The sequence below is a fragment of the Lutra lutra genome, chromosome 18, assembly GCF_902655055.1.
Source record: "Lutra lutra chromosome 18, mLutLut1.2, whole genome shotgun sequence".
In the NCBI taxonomy this organism is placed as follows: domain Eukaryota; kingdom Metazoa; phylum Chordata; class Mammalia; order Carnivora; family Mustelidae; genus Lutra; species Lutra lutra.
The window spans coordinates 12,169,046-12,188,988 of NC_062295.1; the positions used below are offsets into that span (position 1 = coordinate 12,169,046).

At 49.8% G+C, this 19,943-nt stretch overlaps 2 protein-coding genes across 10 annotated transcripts in view; one reads left to right on the plus strand and one right to left on the minus strand.

The window, feature by feature from the left end:
• Positions 1-12,937, plus strand: part of BMERB1 (bMERB domain containing 1) — a 105,183-nt gene extending 92,246 nt beyond the window's left edge. The window contains exons 3-6 of the mRNA XM_047714104.1: positions 756-829; positions 7,364-7,478; positions 8,731-8,813; positions 11,201-12,937. Of these exons, the coding sequence (XP_047570060.1) occupies positions 756-829; positions 7,364-7,478; positions 8,731-8,813; positions 11,201-11,313 (385 nt within the window). The 3' untranslated portion in view covers positions 11,314-12,937. The remainder of the gene's footprint in view (positions 1-755; positions 830-7,363; positions 7,479-8,730; positions 8,814-11,200) is intronic.
• Positions 12,938-17,375: 4,438 nt separating this feature from the next.
• The window catches only part of MARF1 (meiosis regulator and mRNA stability factor 1), a 43,964-nt gene continuing 41,396 nt past the window's right edge, over positions 17,376-19,943 (minus strand). For all 9 annotated transcript variants that reach the window (XM_047713216.1, XM_047713206.1, XM_047713205.1 and 6 more), the window contains one exon: positions 17,376-17,742. In XM_047713216.1, the coding sequence (XP_047569172.1) occupies positions 17,378-17,742 (365 nt within the window). In that variant the 3' untranslated portion in view covers positions 17,376-17,377. The remainder of the gene's footprint in view (positions 17,743-19,943) is intronic.

Below are 19,943 nucleotides of genomic sequence, written 5' to 3' on the forward strand. Positions count from 1 at the left end.
AGAAACATCCCAGATGTCTGCGCCTAGGAGAATGGTTAAATAAATCACCGTGTATCACTATAATGGAATACTACGCAGCCATTAAAAACAAGGAGGTACGCACATACCGACATGGAGAAATGCCCAAAATATATCATTAAGTTAAAAAAAAGTTGCAAAACATTTTTGTATGATAGTAATGATGTCATAACTTATAGTATAAACATGAACATTTAAAAAATCTGGAGGACTATAAACCAAAGTGTTGGTTTTTTTTTTTTTTTCTAAAGGACTGAGGAAGATTTTTCTCTACATTGTGAATTTCTACAATGTCTGAAATTTTAAACATAGCTGCTAATAGAAAACACTGGGCCTGCAGCATGAGCTCACTCATATGAGCAAAAAGAAGTGAGGATGTGAGGACCAAAAGCAATTCCATCAAGGGGTCATTAACAGTGATCGATCATTTCTCGGTAGTAGGATAATAGGCACTTACTGTTCTACTTCTTTAAGTTGTTATTTATTTAAGTAATTTCTGCACCCCATATGGGGCTCGAACTCACAACAGTGAGGTCGAGGGTCCCATGCTCTTCCCTCTGTGCCAGCCAGGCACCCCTGTTTTTCTTCTTTTGAAGGAGAACTTGTAGGAAGAGCGTGTGAGGTCTTTACAAAGGATAACATCCTCCCCAAACACTTTGTTTAAACTGGGTGATGCTCAAGGTCATAGAACATTCTGTCAACATAACCTGCTGTGGGATGATGTCCTGTCTCCCCAGGATGGACGACATCCAGCTCTGCAATGACATTATGGACCTGAAGCAGGAGCTACAGAATTTGGTTGCCATCCCAGGTAAGCATGTGGGACTCCAGCCTAGTTAAGGAGGTGCCCAGAGCCCCCCGGCCAGCCCTGTCTGTGCCCCTTAGGTCTGGAAGGCTGAGTTCATCTCTGCTCCTAGCACAGCCCCATTCTTGCTATGTGATGCTCCCTGTCAGGTGACCCAGCTTCAAGTCTTCATTCTGGCCCCCTCCTTGACCTTGGGAAAGTCACTTTATCTGACTCTCCATTTCCTGGCCTCTGAAAATAGGGTAGTACTAGTCACAGCACTTAACTCATTGGGTATAAATCTCCTTGTGATACATTGAACATGGCAAGCCATGGGCTTAGCTTCACATCTGGTCCAAAATGAAGAGTCCAGTAAGTATTAATGATTACTACTATTACTATTCTGTTTAGGGGTGGGTAGAGTATGGGGGTTACAAGCTCTGACTTTGGAGTCCAAACTAGATCTCTCGATTACTAATGAATGACATGACCAGAAGCAACTTACTCCACCAAATTCAGTTTCCTCGCCTGTCAGCGGGGACAATAATGGTATCTACCTCATAGGGTCGTTGTGGAATTGACTGAAAGGAAAAACATGTACGGTGCTAGACACAGTTCCCATCCTTTAGTAAGTGCTTAAAGAAATTGTTACTGTTGTTCTTGTCATTAACTGAACAAACTTGTACCCACTTTTATGTTTATACACTAATTCTTTTTAACCTGATAGTAGCAAACCTATTACCTTTTGGCCTAAGTTCCTTTTTATGGATCATAATTATCTTTTCTAAACCTACAAATATTTAATGAGAAAAGTGGCATGTTCAAAAAATTTTTATGAAATCTCTTTTACGTCTTAAGATGTTGCTGTATCTGCTTTGGTAGGTATTGGGTTGGAAAATATGGTTTTGCTTCAAGTATATGGAATAAAGCCAGATACACAGACACACACACACACACAGTGTCTACTCCTGACTCCTAATTTATTTGGCCTCTTTTCCCAAGAGAGCTTTCCCTGCCCTCCAGGGTGGCTTAGGTGCAGGAATGAGGGCCTGGCAGGTGCTAAGGGAAGGTGTATTGGGTGCAGAAAATAACCCTGTCTCAAGAATCTTGCCTTAGGGAACACCTGGGTGATTCTGTCAGTTAAGCGTCTGCCTTTGGCTCGCGTCATGATCTCAGGGTCCTGGGATCCAATCCCGCATCGGGCTCCCTGCTCAGCAGGGAGGCTGTTTCTCCCTCTGCCTGCTGCTTCTCCTCTACCTGCTTGGGCTAGGTGCTGGGCACGTGACAAAGACAAAATGATTCCCTGCTCTAGCCACTCACAAGTCAGTGGGAAGATGGGGCTTGGTGCTCAGTGGTACCAGTGAGTGGTAGCTATGACTGGTCAGGAAGGACAGTCGAAGGGGTTGTAGGTCCAGAGGCGCCTGGGTGGTTCAGTCAGTTAAGCGCCTGACTCGGTTTCAGCTCAGGCCATGACTTTAGGTTCGTGAGATCGAGCCCTGTGTGGGGCTCCATGCTCAGCGGGGAGTCTGCTCAGGATTTTCTCTCTCCCTCTGCCCCTCCCCCCACCCCACTTACGCACACTCAATATCTTTCTCTCTCTCTCTCTCTCTCTCAAAAAAAGAGAGAGAGAATGCATTATGGAATCAAGCACTGTTCTAATGCCTTCTCACTAGAACATGTAGGGCTGGGCCATTCTTTGTTGGGGCTGGTGGGGGGGCCTGTTCTGTGTGCTGTAAGGTACTCAGCAGCAGCACCCCTGGCCTCTACCCACGAGATGCCTGTAGCAACTCCCTGCTCCACAGCTGTGACAACCAAGGATGCCTCCAGGTGTTGCCAAATATACACTGGCAGATGGGTGCAAAATTGCCACCTAAGGGCCCTTACTTATATTTTTAAAGATTTTATTTATTCATTTGACAGAGGGAGAGCACAAGCAGGGGGAGTGGCAGAGGGGGAGGGAGGAGCAGGCTCCCCACTGAGCAGGGAGCCTGATGCGGGGCTCCATTTCAGAACCCTGGGATCACGACCTGAGCCGAAGGCAGACACTTAATGCCTGAGCCCCCTGGGCGCCCCGAGAACCCCTACTTTAGAGTCCAGGACCTGGCTTTGAATCCATGCTGGCCAGACAGGTGGCCTTCATGTGACAACTTAATCTCTCTGAGCCTTAACGTTCCTTGTTTGCAAAATGAGGCCAAGAATGCCAGCCTCCCATGGTCGCCGTGCAGATGCTGTGGGGCGGGAGATGCGAAGAGTGGGAGCGCTCGGTCCATTCCTCTTCTGATGGCAGGGCGGGCGTAAGGGGCCAGCAGATCCTCTGGACGCTGCTCTCCCAGCGATCACTCGCCAGGTGCCAGGCACGGTGTGGGCGGACAGCACTCAGATACCGGGCGTCTCCTCGAGGGACCAAACTCTTCTAGGATGGCTTGTCGACATGGTTGCATGACTCAATGGGGGACTTGTAATGCAACGTGAACTATATCTTGAGAACACCCCTACCACAGAAAGTCAAATGCCCGACGCAAAGCATCCAAAGAAGGGAGCAAGAAGAACAAGGTCCAGACAGCACCTGCTAGAAATTCGATCCTGGGAGTGCAGAGCTTGGGTCATTTCTTAGAGCCTTGGGTCATTTCTTAGAGCCTCGAGTGACTGTAAGGAACACCCAGGGTGTAAAGCCACCCCTGAGGACGGCCGGTTCTGCTGTCCCGTTTCTATATCCCACCGAGAACCAGTTTCAAAGGTAGAAAAACCCACCCCAGCTGATGGCAGCACTAAATGGGCAATTACTGGAAGGGCAGAGGAGGCTTCTGGAGCCCTGGGCCATTGTATGAGCTCTCTGTCAAATTCCCTCCAACAGCATGAAACAACCCAAATTGATTCTCTTAGTTCTGGAGACCAGAAGTCCGGAATCTGGGCCCTGCTCCCTCCGGAAGCTCTAGAGGAGAATCCTTCCTTACCTCTTCCCGCTCCCAGTGGCTGCGGGCGGTCTGTGGTGCTCCTTGGCTTGTGGCTGACTTGCTCCAATCTCTGCTTCTCTCATCCCATGGCTTCTTCCCTGTACATCTAGGCGTCCTCTCCACGTCTCCCAGGACAGCTGTCATTGGATTTATGCTCCCCCTAGTGAATATGATCTCATCTCACTAAGTACATCTGCAAAGATCCTCTTTCCAAACCCAGTAAACAGGACATTTTGGAGGGGGAGGGGGATACTATTCAACCTAATACTGGCCTGAAGCTCAACCCAATCTCACAAGGGTTCAGAAACAAGAAAGTTGTTAGAATATTCCCTTCCTGTCTGTCTGTCTGTCTTTCTCTCTCCGCCTCTGTTTCGGATGAGTCAAGCAAGCCCACTCTATCTCCCTCCCATCATCTTCTCACCCAAAAACCCAACTCTTCTATGTTTAGCAGAACTCGTAGGACACACAGATTAGCATAGCGTATCCTTCCTGTAAACAGATCCTCCTAGTTCCAGTAAGACCCCTTGTCACACATCACTTGCTTGAGAAACAGTGACGAAGATTTACAATTATCCAGAAGGACCAAAACAGTGGGAGCAAAGAAGAGCAGACGGTCTTCTCTGAGCACTGACCCTCTTGCCTTCTCCTCTCTTTCACAGCAAAAACAAACAAACAAAAACAAAACAAAACCCAAAAAAACCAACTTTTAGGGCCTCGGTGTCTTAATTTTCAGCCTCTGAGAACTCTGATGGGCCTAGCAAGGGTTGATTTCCAGGATCACTTTTGGCTCAGCAGAACACATGGGAGCTCCTGAGGCAAAGAAGACATGGGTGTGTGACCACTGGACCAGCCAGGGCCACCTCAGGCCTCAGGGGCTCCAGTCGGGGCCATGGAAGCTTCTAAAACACAGGTGGAAATGGATGGGAGCAGGGGTTCTTGGCTGGCGCAGTCCCTGGGGTGCCTGGCTGACCCAGAACAGGGACTAGGATGAGGAGGACAAGGTCAGCCAGGTCACCAAAAAATCCAGTAACCATGACAAAGAATATATTAATGCAATATTTAAAATACCAAAATAGGGGTGCCTGGGTGGCTCAGTTGGTTAAGTGTCTGACTCATGATTTAGGCTCCAGTCATGATCTCAGAGTCATAAGGATCGAGCCCCGCATCGGGCTCTGCACTCACCAGGGAATCTGCTTAGGATTCTCTCTCTCCCTCTGCACCTCATCCTACCCACATGTACTCTCTCTGTCAATCTTTAAAATAAAGTAAATAAATCTTTTTTTAAAATTTTAAAATACCAAAATACACACACACATATACACACACAATCCATGATAAACAAAATACCAAAAATTTAAATTAAGATCAGTACCCACACTCAGCAGGCAAAGTCCAGGGATGCCAAAACATGCAGCGTAGGGGGAGTCCCACGTGAAGAGTGCCTTCTGCCTGAAATATCATTGACCATCTGGCTAAGAATCATGGGTTGATAAGGTCATGGGACCAGTTAGTAATAGAGCTTAGGTCCTCAATGCCAGTTCCATTGACTCCCCCAGGAAATCAAGTTTTCCCAGTGACCTTTGTGTAGAAATTCACATATTAAAATTTTCTTTCTTCTTCTGCTTTCCTACTCACCTCTCCCTACCTTCTCCTCCAACTCCTTGTTGAGTCTTTCTGTGTATTCCCTGGACCAGGGCCAAGTGTTTAGATGGATTCAGCTGAGTGTAGGCAGGGGAAGAAACAGTGCTCCTGACAATACATCAATAAAAGTATCAAGCAAAGAGATCACTGAATGGCCAAGAATTCACACCTCTCCAGCCAGGGTCAGAAGGTCATTCACCAGCTCCCCAGTGGTGGATGCAGATGTCTGGCTGGAGAGAATGCCTGGGGCCTTCTCTGCCTTGAGGACTCCTCTGGGACAAGCCAAGATATGTCATCTCACCTCCACTGCCCCCACTGCCTCCTCAGAACTGGAGAGGTCATGGCACCTTCCCCTTGGACATAAAAGTAGTGTCTCCCTCATACGGTTGTCGGAAAGGACTAAAGTTGTGGTTCTCAACCAGGGGTGATTTTGTCCCCCCTCCGGGGGACATTGGACAATGTCTGGAGGCATTTTTGGTTGTCACATCTGGGGTGGGGTACTGCTGGCCCCTAGTGGGTAGAGGCTGGGCATCTGGCTAAACACCATGCAGTATACAGGACGGCCTTTGCAACAAAGAATGATCCAGTCTCGAATATCAGTGGTGCTGAGGTTGAGAAACAGGACTAAATGGAAATGACAAGCTCATGGAAATACAAATATAACAGCTACAATTTATGAAGCACTTCTCATTTGTACACTTATGCTGAGACTCGCTTTTCGTTCATTAAATAAGTATTTATTTCTTTTGTACCTGATTCGGTAAATATTTAAGAGGGGAGCATTTAGTCATTAAAACAACAGTGACGATATACAATGATAGCTTATAATGGAAGAAGCTGACGGTTCATGAGCCCTTACGAGATACCAGGCAGTGAGCCTACTTTCCTTGGTCTATCTCTCTCAAAATTTGCAGCAACTTCATGATCACCTATGTTGAGAGACTGGATGCCCAGAGGGGTTGAGGGACATGCCCAGAGTTGCACAGCTAGGGAGAGGAGAAGGTAGGGTGTGAAAGCAGGACCGTCTGGTTCTATAATGGGCGCTCACAACTGTGTTGGGGTGACAGGCCAGGGAGTCCAGTTAGGAGGGCACACATGGTCCAGGAAGAGATGGTCTGGGCTAAGGAGGTGTGCTGGAGAAGATGAGAAGCCCAGTTGGAGAGTCACGTTGGTAAGCATGTGGAGATGTTAGGAATCAGGTGTGTGCTGCCAGCAAATGGGGTGAAGCTGGCAAGCTGGCAATTCTCATTGGCAAGTAGGTGAATAATGTTGGCAAGCAAAAGGATCACATCACCAAGCAAGTGTTGGTGCCTGGAGTGGTGAGTGGTGCATGGAGGCAGTTGGAAGATGCCTGGTAGAAGGTGGGGGTGCCTAGAGGCAGGTGGTTGATGCCTGGGGGCAAGTAGGTGGTACCTAGAGGCCAGTGGGTGGTGTCTGCAGACAAGTCGCCCAACACTTTTCATCTTCTGAAGGGGCCTGGGCAGAGGGAGCAGAAGCAGGTTCAAGTTTCTGCCTCCTTTTCTCAGTCATCTCTAGCCCTGACTCTTTTGTTTTCTCTTTGGCCTTCTAGGCCTTGGTATCTGGGACAGGACAAGAGCCATCAGGATGGATGATTTCCTTGTACACACTGGTTGGCCCTGGCTGTAAAGTAACTCCCTCCTACACCCCTGCCTGGGCCCTCTGAGCCCCTTGCCTTCTGCATGAACCCCTTGTATCATTAACCACCTCCTAAGTACCTGCTGCGGGCCCAGCTCTGTACTAAGCCATCCACTAACACCGCTGCCTTTAAGCCCCACCATGTGTCTTTACAGGAAAGGAAACTGAGCCTTGAAGAGGTCCAGTTGCTTCTTCAAGTTCACCCAGCGAGTGACATGGCAGAGCCGGGATCCCAACCCAGGCCCCTGGACTTACATGCTTCTAGCATTTGCACTTGACAGTTTCTTTGCTGGTGTTTTCTTTTTCCCAGAAAAAGACAAGACCAAGCTGCAAAAGCAGAGAGAGGATGAGCTAATCCAGAAGATCCATAAGCTGGTGCAGAAGAGAGACTTTCTGGTGGATGATGCGGAGGTCGAGCGGCTAAGGTGAGTGGGCTCTCGTCTTCTGCTGCAGGGACTCATGGAATGGTCTGACAGGTGTGGCCTCAACAAATGCTCCCACATACTGGATCCAAATGAACCCCCAGCCTTCTCGTCTGAGGACCTGTTGCACATCCCAGGGAAACTGGAATCCAACTCCAGAAAGTCTTGCAAAGGCCTGTGGGTCCTAAGACAATGTTACTTGAGGAGGTGACCAGGGAGCAATTATATCACATGACACATGGTAGAGCCTCCTACGCATTCTCTTCACTGACCTTTCTCCCAAGGCAAACTGGTCATCAAGGCCACTTCCTGAAACTTCCATGGGTTTCTACAGAAACCCTGCCCCTTGGGCTGACTTGCTTCCTTGCCTGCCCTCTCCACTTCCCGGTTTTGTTCTCTTCTCCTGCCCCCCCCCCCCCGCAAACCCCCTCACCGTCCCACACCTTGGTGGCTCCAGCACCACTCCCTAGTTCTCAGGGTCTCCTATTTGCAGATGCACCTGCCACTTGATCTGGACAACCATGGGCACTGGAGGCACAGGGCACGCACTCAAAGGAAAGGAATGATGATCCTTGAGTATTTTTGTCCTGGAGCCATGCCTTTGGAAAGCCCCACAAGGACAGAGGCTCACAGGTCTTCTTCCAACCTAGGAGGCATCTAGCTCTTTATTGTCTGTGTCCTCCTGGGTCCTCTGAAGGTGGAATATTCCTCTCCTGGCTCAGCCAGGCTGGGCCTGCTGACTTGTTCCTGATGACCCTTGGAAGAGTTTAGGTGAATTGCTGATACTTACCACAGACCTCATGGGAGCACAGATGTATAGGTGACTTAAGGGTACAGGGTCAGGAGAGGTGTTACTCAGCTCACTGAAACCCCTGCAGAGGCTGGGTCCTAGCATGGCCTTGCCTTTGCCCTGGGATCTCACCCAGGCCCCAGGGAGACAGTTGTTCCATTGTTGATACATGTCTGTGGTTCAGAGTAAGTTCTTCAAATGCAACATGCACACACCACTGACACATAACACACAAAAAAACATGGGCACACCACCCACGCATAAAACAACATACATTCCCCATCCACATGTAACATGCAGTATACACGTATCAGCCGCACATAATACACAGAAGCATACCCACACCAGCCACAGAGCCTGATGCGTGGTCCCACACACTTAACCTCTGGCCCCATTTCCTCCGTTTCTTGGTGCTTTCCTTGCTTACTCTACTTCCCTCTTGTCTTTATATGCCTGTCTCCACAGGGAGCAAGAAGAAGACAAAGAAATGGCGGATTTCCTGAGAATCAAGTTAAAACCTCTAGATAAAGTAACCAAATCTCCAGCCAGTGAGTGCCTACATTCTTCTTCCTCCTTCCCCCATTCAGGAGAAAAGGAAATTTTAAAGAGGTCTGGGAGCCAGAGGGGGGACAACAAAATACTTTCTAGAGATCAGACTTGGGCACATCATAGCAGCAGGTGGGGTCTGCTTCATGGGCATGCCTCCAGGGAAGTTGCCCAGGCCCCGATGCCCAGAAGGGCACTGTGCTTGTTTTCATGTTCTGCTCTTGCTATGTTGAGGTTCTTAATAGTTTTGGAACAAGGGGCCCTGCATTTTCATTTTGCCTGGGGTTCGGCAGACTGTAGCTGGTTCTAGCAGCAGCTGTCTCTTATCAATCGTAGGTTTGGTGGATTTCTCAGGAGTTGCATGGCCACTGAGGCAGAACGGTGGGGGCTGAGGCTCAGGGAAATCCAGCCTCTGTTGATAATCAGAGCAAAAAGTTTCCATGTGAAACAAGTTTGGGAAATGCTACATATTTGATCTTCTGTTTGGTGCCAATATTTATTAGCCTATAAAAGTGGTAACAGGTTCTGCTTCTCTTTGTTGACCCAGTGAGGCTACGTTTAGTTCTAGGAAACATACTCAATTCAAATTTACAATAGCACAAAGGGGGTTTGTTGGAAGAAGTGCAACAGGAACCAGCTTCGGGGACTAGACACTGTTAGAATGCCTTCATTTTCCTTCTGTTTCTATTTCTGCCCCTCCGCATATGTGAGCTTCATTTTCTCCTACTACATGGATGGGCCTTCTTCCTGGGGCCTGAACTGAAGAACCATAAATTAGCAGCAGCAAGACAACACCATACATTCTCTCTCCTGGTATCCAAACACATCAATCTCAGGGGAATACTCTGACTGGCCCTTCTCGGATCATGTTCCCACCTCCTAGGCCTTCGCCGTCATCAAGAGGCTGGGATGCTATGATTGGCCAGATCTGTGTTGCATGCCTGCTTCTGTAGCCTCAGAGACATCAATTGTTATCAGAGTGAGAGGACTGGAAATCTTGCTAGGAAGATAAAACCCAAAGGCCACCTCCATTTACTATGGCCACAAACTCAGTTTTCCTTGACCATCTATTAATATCCCATGAAATGTGGGGTAGAGTACAAGGGAATAAAGAAAGAAGAAGGTACCCTTCTTCAGGCCCCTAATATCACAAGGCATATGGTCCTTGCCTAAATCCAGCATCCTCAGTGGACTGTCTCTTTCGTGAAAAGCCAATCAGAAAAAGTCCACCTAATGGGAGAGAGGAGGAGCAAGGAAAGCACAGTTATGAATAGCAAAAAGTAATCTGGCAAGAAATCAAAACACCCAGTTTTTTGTACCCCATGCAAAGGGCCAAGTGTCCAAATTTGCACAAATCTTCTAGTGCTGGGATCTAAAGTTGAAAAATTAAAACTAAAAAAAAAGCCACTGAAATCTCTGGGGTCCCAGCAAAGCAGATGCAAAACTGCTCAGTGAGGACCCTTCTGCATCCCACAATACGTAACCCACAGTTTTGGAAAACAACAACAACAACAAACAACTCTATGAAAATGAACTGTTGATAAAAATTTTAAACCCATAAAGAACTGAACCCCATGAGTGGAGTCAGTAGATACCACAAAGAGAATGTCTTCCCAAGAACTGGAGATAACAAACTATCTAAAAGAGATAATAAACTAAGTATATTTAAAATGATGAAAGAGATAAGAGAAGGGGTAAAACCCAAAATGAAATAGCAGGATGTCATGAGAAAAGAATTGGTAGATTTGCAAATAATTACATTTCTAAAAAAACTGCCACAGAAGTAAAAACTTGTAGATTAAACAGAGCTGAAGGGAGAATTCATAAATTGGAAGACAGAGCTGAGGAAATTAACCAGCATGTAGCACAAAGAGACAAAGATATGGCAAATGTCTTCCAAAACATGGAAGAGAGAATAAGAAAGTCCAGCTTACTTCAAATAGGCATTCTAGAAGGAGTGATAACAGAAAACAAGGAATTTTCTGGAAGGATAATGTATATCCAATTCCCAGAATTGAAAGACATGAAACCCCAGATTAAAGTGACTTGGACAATACTTCCCATTTATCCATTCACCAAATACTTTGAATGCCAGACCCTGTGCCACGCTTGGCAGATACAATGGTGAAGAGAACTGAAGAGGATAAGAGCTAAAGGCTGTGACTGGAAGCTGAGGACTGAAAGTCAGGGGGCTCACAGGGAGGTGGGAATAGTTATTGGAACCATATAAAACACATGCCAGCTCTCCACTGCACCTGATCTGTAGAGCTGGAGCAAGGCCTGGCTAGGGGTTGGGATGGGACAGGGGCTGCTGATGGTCAGGGCTCTCCTTATGTCACCTCTTCCTCTCTCCTTTTTTCCCTCTTTCTGTGCCCCTATCCTGCTGCAGGCTCCCGAGCAGAGAAGAAAGCAGAGCCCCCACCTAGCAAGCCCACAGTGGCCAAGACTGGGCTGGCACTCATCAAGGATTGCTGTGGGGCCACCCAGTGTAATATCATGTAGCCCCCCAATGTGGGGTGCCCCCGGGGCCACGGGGACCCCCCTCCCACCCTCTTGTCTTCATAGCCCCCATTTCACAGGGGCCCAAGAGCTCTCCAAGGCGGAAGGGGTTGAAGGCAAGCCTGTGACTGCCGCCAGGGGCCGTGGGCGTGGCGGGCGGGCCCGGCCGCCCTGTACAGAGTGTAGCAATAGGGAGTCCCTCACTGTCGCATGGCCCCCCCCAGAGCATGCCAAACCCAGGAGTCTGTCTCACTGTTTATCCAACCACCAGGAAAGGTCCTCCCTTGAAAAAGTATATCTCCACTTCTATCTATCTATATCTAACCTACCGTGCGAATGAACTGGGAGAGGGGCATGATCCCCAGGTGTGTATAGTCGTGACTTTTCAACAATTTAGCACCATGTTGGTCACATCCCCCATTCACCCTTCTAGCTCTGCTATCAGGCCTGCCCTGGATGGGCACAGCTCCCGTCTCCCATCTGTCCTCTCCCAGGGGCTGTGCTCTGGAGGGCTCCACACAGCCCATGCGTCTTGGAGACATGAGGGCCCATCTGTAAAGACTGAGCTTGTGTGTGGTGTTGTGGTTACGTCTCCTGCTTCTTCCCCTCCTGTGTCTGGGCACGGTTCACATAGGGAGTGTGTCCATTTTCTCTTGGCTCTTCCTTCCCTTGCGATGTCTGCCCCAGGTGTGTGGAGCAAAGTGGGGATGAGGGCCTGGGCTGGAGCACAACCAGTGCTCAGAAGAGGTAGCAGAGTGCTGGAGGCTCCAACACCAGGCATGGGCAGATGAGAAGGGGACCCAGAGCAGATGCTGACTCAGGCGCTCTCCACCCACTGGGGGCCACTGGAGGGAGTGCCGGCAGGACACCACTCACCAGCCTAACACGAAGACCTCCGGAAACAGCAGCAGCGGGCGGGAGAGGTGGCCTGACCCAACCGTGTCCCATCATTTGGTGGTGTATTTTAACCAGCCTAATAATTCCACCTGTGTAACTTGATGTACATTTACGACAGCCAGCCCGGCACAGCCCATGTGACCTCTCTGTGCATGTGTGTGTTGTGACCGGCCTAACGTAGTTAGCGTAACTCAAGATTCGCTGATGTGCAACCATCCATCGGAGAAAATAAAAATGGAAACCACATACACAGGATTTTTAATGTTTTTTACTTTTTCCTTGATTATGGAAGTTATCCACATACCCAGTAAACCTTTTAAAAGTATAGAAAGTATAAAGAAGTTTCTCGTTTTCTGTTTGTATCTCCCACAAATTTTCCAACTTGAGACCACGCTGCCCTTGAGGCAGATTTTCCTTCATGCAATTTTTTCCCCCAACAATCAGCATCATATTGTACCATTTTATAACCAGTTTCTTTTTTCATCTGGTGTTATATCACTACCATTTTCCCACATCACTAAGACCTCTTTGTAACATTAAACACTCTTTACAAATATTTGTAATGGCTGCTTAGTAATCCATCTTGTAGGTATGCCATAATCTATCTAACTAACCCTACCTTACTATCGGACATTTAAGCTGCTTCTACTTTTTTCGGTATTATCAAGAATGTCATGGGGTACCTGGGTGGCTCAGTTGGTTCGGTGTCCAACTCTTGGATTTTGGCTCAGGTCATGATCCCAGGGTCCTGAGATGGAGCCCAACGTCAGGATCCATGCTCAGTGTGGAGTCTGTATGTCCTTCTCCCTCTGCGCCTTCCCTGCTCGTGCTCTTTCTCCCTCTCTCAAATAAATAAATGAAATCTTAAAAAAAAAAAAAGAATGTTAAGATAAATACCATGGGGAACAAAGCTTCATCTGAATTTCTGATTTTTCCTTAAGACGAAAGTCAAGTTCTTAGGATCACCTTTTTCAAAAACATTTGTGAATGTTTTTCAAGTTATAGCAGCTTTGCCATTGACACATACACATAGTATCTCAAACTGAGGACCCCGGAGCCTTGGGTTCCCTGGCCCTTGCAGCAACCCCTCAGTCCCTCCCACTGTTTCAGATGTGTTTGTGCCTTAGTCCAAGCTTTGGCCTGCACACACTTCCTGCCATTCTGAAGCCAAAGAGGCTGCCGTTGGCCACTGCCTGTGCCACCACGCCGGCCTTAGGGGACCCCATGGCCTCCTTCACTGCCCTAGACCAAGCATGAAGTCAGATTCTGTGAGCTTCCCAGGATGCTCCCTTAACATGGTACCTCAACCAGGTGGCTGAAAACAACACAAATATATACCTCTCACAGTTCCGGAGGCCAGAGGTCTGAAATCAAGGAGCTGACAGAGCCATGCTCCCTCTGGCAGCTCTAGGGAAGCATTCTTCACTGCTTCCTACTCCTGGCAATCCTTGGCTTCATCATCCCAGTTTCCACCTCTGTCCTCATATGGTTTTTTTTTTTTTTTTTGACAGAGAGATCACAAGCAGGCAGAGAGGCAGGCAGAGAGAGAGGAGGAAGCAGGTTCCCCGAGAGAGCAGAGAGCCCGATGCGGGGCTCGATCCCCGGACTCCGAGATCATGACCTGAGCCGAAGGCAGCGGCTTAACCCACTGAGCCACCCAGGCGCCCTTGTCCTCATATGGTTTTGTCCTCTGTGTGTCTGTGTCTTATCCTCTTCTTATAAGGTGCACCTTAAACCCAGGGTGCTTTCCTGTAGATCCCTAGCTTACTGACTTCTGCAAAGACCCTATTTCCAGAAAAGGTCACATCCTGAGATAGCAAGTAGACATGAATTTTGGCAGGGGGATGGGCAGGAGACATGCTCTTCAAGCCACTTCATGGATGCTTCCCACTCTTGTAATAAAAACCCACAGGCTGCGAAGGGTCTGCTACTTTTCTTTCTTTGTAGAAAACATGGGTATTGAAGGCTTGGCCTCAGACCAATTAGAGAGCAGTTACTCACTGATCTAATGAGCCAAAGGAGATCGAAGGCCTCATAAAAATTCTGCCTCTAGTACATCCCCTGAGCCCTGGGGTACACCGAATTTATGTTCCTGCTATTTCTATTGATTTGTTTTCAACAAACAAACAACAACAAAAAAACCCCACCATTTATTCAGGCTTTCACACAAGAGCCAAAGAAAGTAATAACTCAAGATGTTTCCAGATCACCAGGGCTGCCTGTAAAGCCAGGAAACCTTGCAGACCCAGACTCACTCATTTTGGAAGCTGGAGCGGAAAAGATACAACAGGAGGAACGTTTACTGAGAGCTACGTGGGCCTAACCCCAGAGGCAGATATTCTCATCACTTCTCTACAAATGAGGAGGTTGTCCCAAGTCCTTTGGGCAACGCCCTATGGATTGTTGGTGGTGGAATCATCATTAATCCAACCTTCTCCTGTAGCCTAAGAGGCCTTTGTTTTCCCATCAGAATTGAAACAAATCTCTCCCATCACCAACCAACCAACCAACCAACTTACCAACCAACCCTCCATCCCATCTTCCCCTGCAGCCACTATCTCTCTATCCCTCTTCGTAGCCTTACATGTTGCGAGTTATCTGCCATCTTGCTATCTTCATTTCCTCATCTCTAGTCCCATCCTCACCCTATTTCAACTGGTTTCTGGCACTCTTTTGTCCCTGACCCCTCTCACTGGGGATGTCACCATGGTATGTAGGGAAAGAAAAATCCTTTCCTTTGCCTGTCTCACGTTCTCCAGCTGGAGTCCTTTCAGTGAGATGGACCAAAGAGAAGACCGAGAGAAAAACAGGCTGGAGTGTATGAACACGGGCACTGCACAAGTACATGTGGGGGCACTGGGCAATCAACAACCCAACGAGGTCCTTGGAACTTGAACTTACATACCACCTGAACTAAAATGGGAGGGGGTTCTGGGCTTCTGGGAGGGTAGCAAGTTATGGGAAGAGGACCCAGAAAAGTATGGTACACAAGGGTTGTGTGGTTAGGTTTGTTGTGCAGATGTAATACCTGCCTTCTCCATGGATGAGACTCCTCCTCCTGGTGTGGGAGAGGGAGACACCTTTTACAAATGGGAATTTCCTTTATAAATGGAGCTCTCCTTTATGAAAGGAGTGCTTTCGCTGCACTTGTTGGTTCTCAAGGAACTTTAGCTCAAAATAATCCATATGCCAAAAGGGCATGACTTTGGGTGGCGTATCCTGGCACCCCGCATTTATGTCCCATCCATGCAGTCAGCCCTCAGGCTAGATCTCTGAGATGTGTCATGGCCCAGTTACGATACTGCCAAAATACCCCATCTCGAGGCGAACCCCACCACCCAGGAAGACCTCTCTTCAGTCTCCTTTCTCTCTTCCTTGACCTCAGGGCCTGGCCCTCAGCATTCTGCTCTTGCCTGCTGGGGGGCCTTAGAAGGCCTTTGTCCCCAGACTGCTCCTGGATTCCTTCCTTCACCTAGAATAGACCTTTCTCCTGTACTCAGAACCACTTTCCCCACGGCTTCCTAGACTCTCCATTTGAAACCAGAAGAGGCACATCAAATGTGACATGTCCTAAACGAGGGGCCAGAGAACCGTCCCCTCACCTGCTTATTGTAAACTGAGTTTTATTGGTGGGTAACCAAGAGCAATTGTGCATATATTATCTCCGGCTGCTTTGGGGGCTATAAGAGCCGAGCTGAGTACTTGTGACAGAGACCCCCATGGCTGGCGAATCCTAAAATACTTATGGTGGCCCTTTAAGAAAAAGTTGGCCAGTCCCCATCCTAAGCTGCCTCAGTTTCCCCCATGGTTTCCCATTTCAAGAAAGGTTATCACAGGAGGTGACCTGGACTCATCTGTTTCTCCTCACATTCCCCCAGTTCCCAAGTCTTTAGCTTTTGCCCCCCCCCCCGAGTCTCCCTAGAGTCCGTGCACACTGCCATGCTCCCAGCGTAACCGCCATCCCCTTTTGCTCAGTCACCCACAGGAGCTCTGAACCGGCCTCCTTAGCACCTGGTCATGCTCCACACCGTGGCCGGCTGCTTTTCTGAGTAATACAAACCTAATTGTCATTCTGCTCTTTAAAACAGTGCCTGTGCCTTTAGGTTGAAATCCACGTTCTCTCGCGTGGCTAAAAAGGCCCTCTGCACTCGGACCCTCCCTATATCCCGCTTCATCTCCGCTCGCCTGTTGTGCAGGGCCACCAAAGCTTTCTTGGGTTTTTACAGTTCTCCTGGCTATGCCGTCTGTTAGCCTCTCTCGCGGGCCCTCGTACGTTATTCCCTGTGCCAAGAACTTCTCGGATTCCCTGCCAGTTCTTTCTCTGATCTATCTGTGCGCCATGCTGAAGCCAAAATGACCTTCCTAATAGGCATATCTGGCAGGTCTCCAGCTCTCCCGCACCTGCCCCCCAACCCTTGTGGTCGAGCCCTGGGGCTGGCGCCTGGTTTGCAAAGCCGTTTGTGAACCAGCATCTCCGGGGCCTTCCCTACCTCCTTCCTCCCCGCTCCTCCAGCTTCTCACCCTTGCTCACACCATCGTTTAAGGGAACAAACATAGAAGCAGCTGGGGAGGAAGAAGGAACACCTGGCGGTGTCAAGGCGGGGGCTTCTGCAGCATCCGACTTGACCCACACATCGCGTGACTTTAAAAACTGTGTGAAAAGGGCCCAGGGGACATGGCAACAGGATGGGGTTGGTGTGAGCAGTTTCAGCAAGGGGCTGGCCCAGAAGCCAGATGCATCAGGCGGGAGAGTGCCCCCTCCCCCACATTTCCATGTGATAAATGGGGAAAGTGAGTCTCAGCAAGGAGAAGTGATTGGCCCAAGTTCATACAGCATGTCCGTGGGAGAGCTGGGACCGGAGTCTGAGAGCAAGGTGAGAGTCGGATTCAGTGTGTTTCTCATTTCTAACCCCAGCAGCCTCGCACCCCACTCCCCACTGAGCTGTCCTCGGATGGAGGTTAGCTTTGGCCACGGCCACAGCAGCCGAGCCTCTTCTGACCCTTTCTGTTCCCTGGTGGCCTGGCAGCCCTGACCGGTGGGAATGCACCAGCTCAGCTTGAGTACAGCTCGAGAAGAAACAGAACGCACCCACTGCCAGCAGCCAAGCCTCGGATACCTGCTACCACCAACAGGACAGCTGGGTGGGCGTCATGGGCTGGGGCAAGACCCTCAGGAAGGTTGGCTCGAGGAGCAAATGTCAGGGTCATTCTTCCATCCGTTCACATTCCGTTCACTATGGAACGGAACACATGGCAGGTGCCAGGGAACACAGATAAACCAGACAGGGAGGGTTCTGCCTTCCTGTAACTTACATTCTAGGGAGGGAGATGGACATCCAACAGGAGCGCTGGGGTAGGCCTGCTCAGTGGTGATGAAGCTGACCAAAACCCGGTGACATGCAGGAGTAGCTAAAGGGAGAGCCATCTGGAAGGTGATGAAGGGCTTTGGCTTGGAGTCAGTCTGCCTGGGGGGCGATGCCAGCTGCTGCTCTCCCTGGGTGATCTCTTCCCCTCTCGGCACCTCAGTGGCCAGACCTGTAAGATGGAGAGAACACACTGGGGCATTCATGAGACATTAACTGTGCGGGATGGCTGAGAACAATGCACGCGGTAGATAATGTACTTCGAGAAGTGGGTTCTTGTCGGCCACGGCCGAAGGCAAGAAGCTGTGGGATCAGAAGGCTGCTCAAGCCATGCTATGGTTCTGGAAGTCCTGGGGTGGAGAGGGTGAGTGAGACCTGCTGAGTCCTGCCTTCATGAAGCTGACAGGGAGGAGATGACGGGCAGCAGTGACAAAAGTTATTGTAACCTGAATGTCTGCAGGAGCCCCATTCCACATGCTTCCGCAAGGTGTCCGCACCTTCCCTGGGGCTTACGGGGCCTCCCCAACAGGTCACACCCATGACCTGGCCTGCGCCCCCACTAGCTCTGTACACCCCTCATACATCCCTTCCTACAGCTGTCCTCACCCTCCTCCTGCCAAGTCCAAGGTGGAACTCACCTCCTTTCCTCACTCACACAGAACCCAAGCTGCATAAGGCCTCAGGACATGAAGCCCGCCTTCTGGAATGTTTATGGAGGTGGGTGTGGGTTCACATCACAGCCGCACACACCAGTGAAGATCGGCGGCTCCTGTTCCCACCAGCTTTGCTACCAGTCACCAAAGGGCTCACCTCTGTCCCCAGGCTTCCTCGTGAGCAATTGCCCTCCCACTTACTGGAACAATACAGCTCACTCTGGCCTTCACCCTAATCTGACTCCAGGCCCCAGGGCCCACTCTCCCCACCAAGGTTTATTTCTCTATGGATGCGGTGGCTCATGGCCTGTCCACCCACAGGAGCAGCAGCTGCCACGGGTTTGGGTTTTGATGAATGGTTGAGGACTTTCCAACCCACTGGGGTCATGGTAAGCTCAGAGGCCGTGGGAGCATGGGAGGGGGCGTCTACCAGACTCTGGGGTTCAGGGATGTCCCTGCAGGAGGACGCACCTCTGCAGCGAGACCAGCACAGACAGGAGTTGGAGGAGGTGAGGCTGGGTAGGAACAGGAGGCCGCTGGGGGCTGCCAGGAACTCTCAGTGGCCACCTCCAGCCCCCTCCATCGCCCCCATGGGGAGCTGGAGCTCTGCGGTGGGAAGCTCTAGGTTGTAAGTAACCGAAACAGAAGAGGCCAAAACCTAAGAACATTTCCTGGCTCCTGGGCCAAGATGTGGGGTACCCTTGGGTCCAGGGGTTCAAGCACTGTCACTTGGACTTCGTGTTTGTCTGCCTCTCGGCCCGCCTCCCTCAGGGTGGGTGGGGGGGCTTTATCTTGGGCAGAGTCTCCTGGTGAGGCACAAAGGCAACAGCTCTAGGTGCTCATCCTCCTTGGGGCGTCCTGGACCCCAGCATAGGGTCTGCCAGGTGTGGCCGGCATCGAGGTAAAAGATAAACTAAGGCATATTAAAAAGGTTAAGTTTGGGGAGCCTGCGTGGCTCAGTCGGCTAAGCGTCTGCCTTTGGCTCAAGTCATGATCCCAGGGTCTTGGGATTGAGCCCTGCATTGGGCTCCCTGCTCAGCAGGAAGTCTACTTCTCCCTCTGTCTGCAGTTCCCCCTGCTTGTGCGCTCTCTCTGACAAATAAATAAATAAAATCCTTAAAAAAAATGTTAAGTTTCCTTGAGCAAAAATCAGTTGGAATCAGGCAGTATCCAGTGGAGCAGACAGTAAGGCTCTCTGAGGAGCTGTTGCAGGCAGGAGACAGCAGGAACCGGAAGTTATACCAGGCACACAAGCAGGTTGGCTACTGCAAGGCTACCTCCCTTTAGGGGACGACAGGGGTCTGACAGGCACGTCACCTGGTTAGTGCTGATCAGACTATTCCTGATTGACTGGTTTAGGATTCCATTTGTGGGAGCGGCGAAATTCTCGTCCGAGTCATGGTGTGGTGACATGGAGCTTAGCTTAAACACTTCCATTTGGGGCCTGTTGTCCTGTTTTTTGACGGTCACATGGCCAGCCCAGAATTACTGGCTGGGTCAGAGGGGGTGGTTCTCTGCTCAGCCCCCGCAGCCTCCCGTTCCCATCTGGAAACCTCAGCGCGGAGGTGGAAGCTGGGTGGGCTGTGAGCAGGTCTATCACGGCTCCTGCTGCTTTGAAACTTGGTGGCTGACCCTCAGCAGGTTTAGCCCGGGACTCCTTTCCTTCCTCCCCAGTCACTCCCTCCAGGATCGTGTGGGAGCCCGTGTGGGGCAGGCTTGC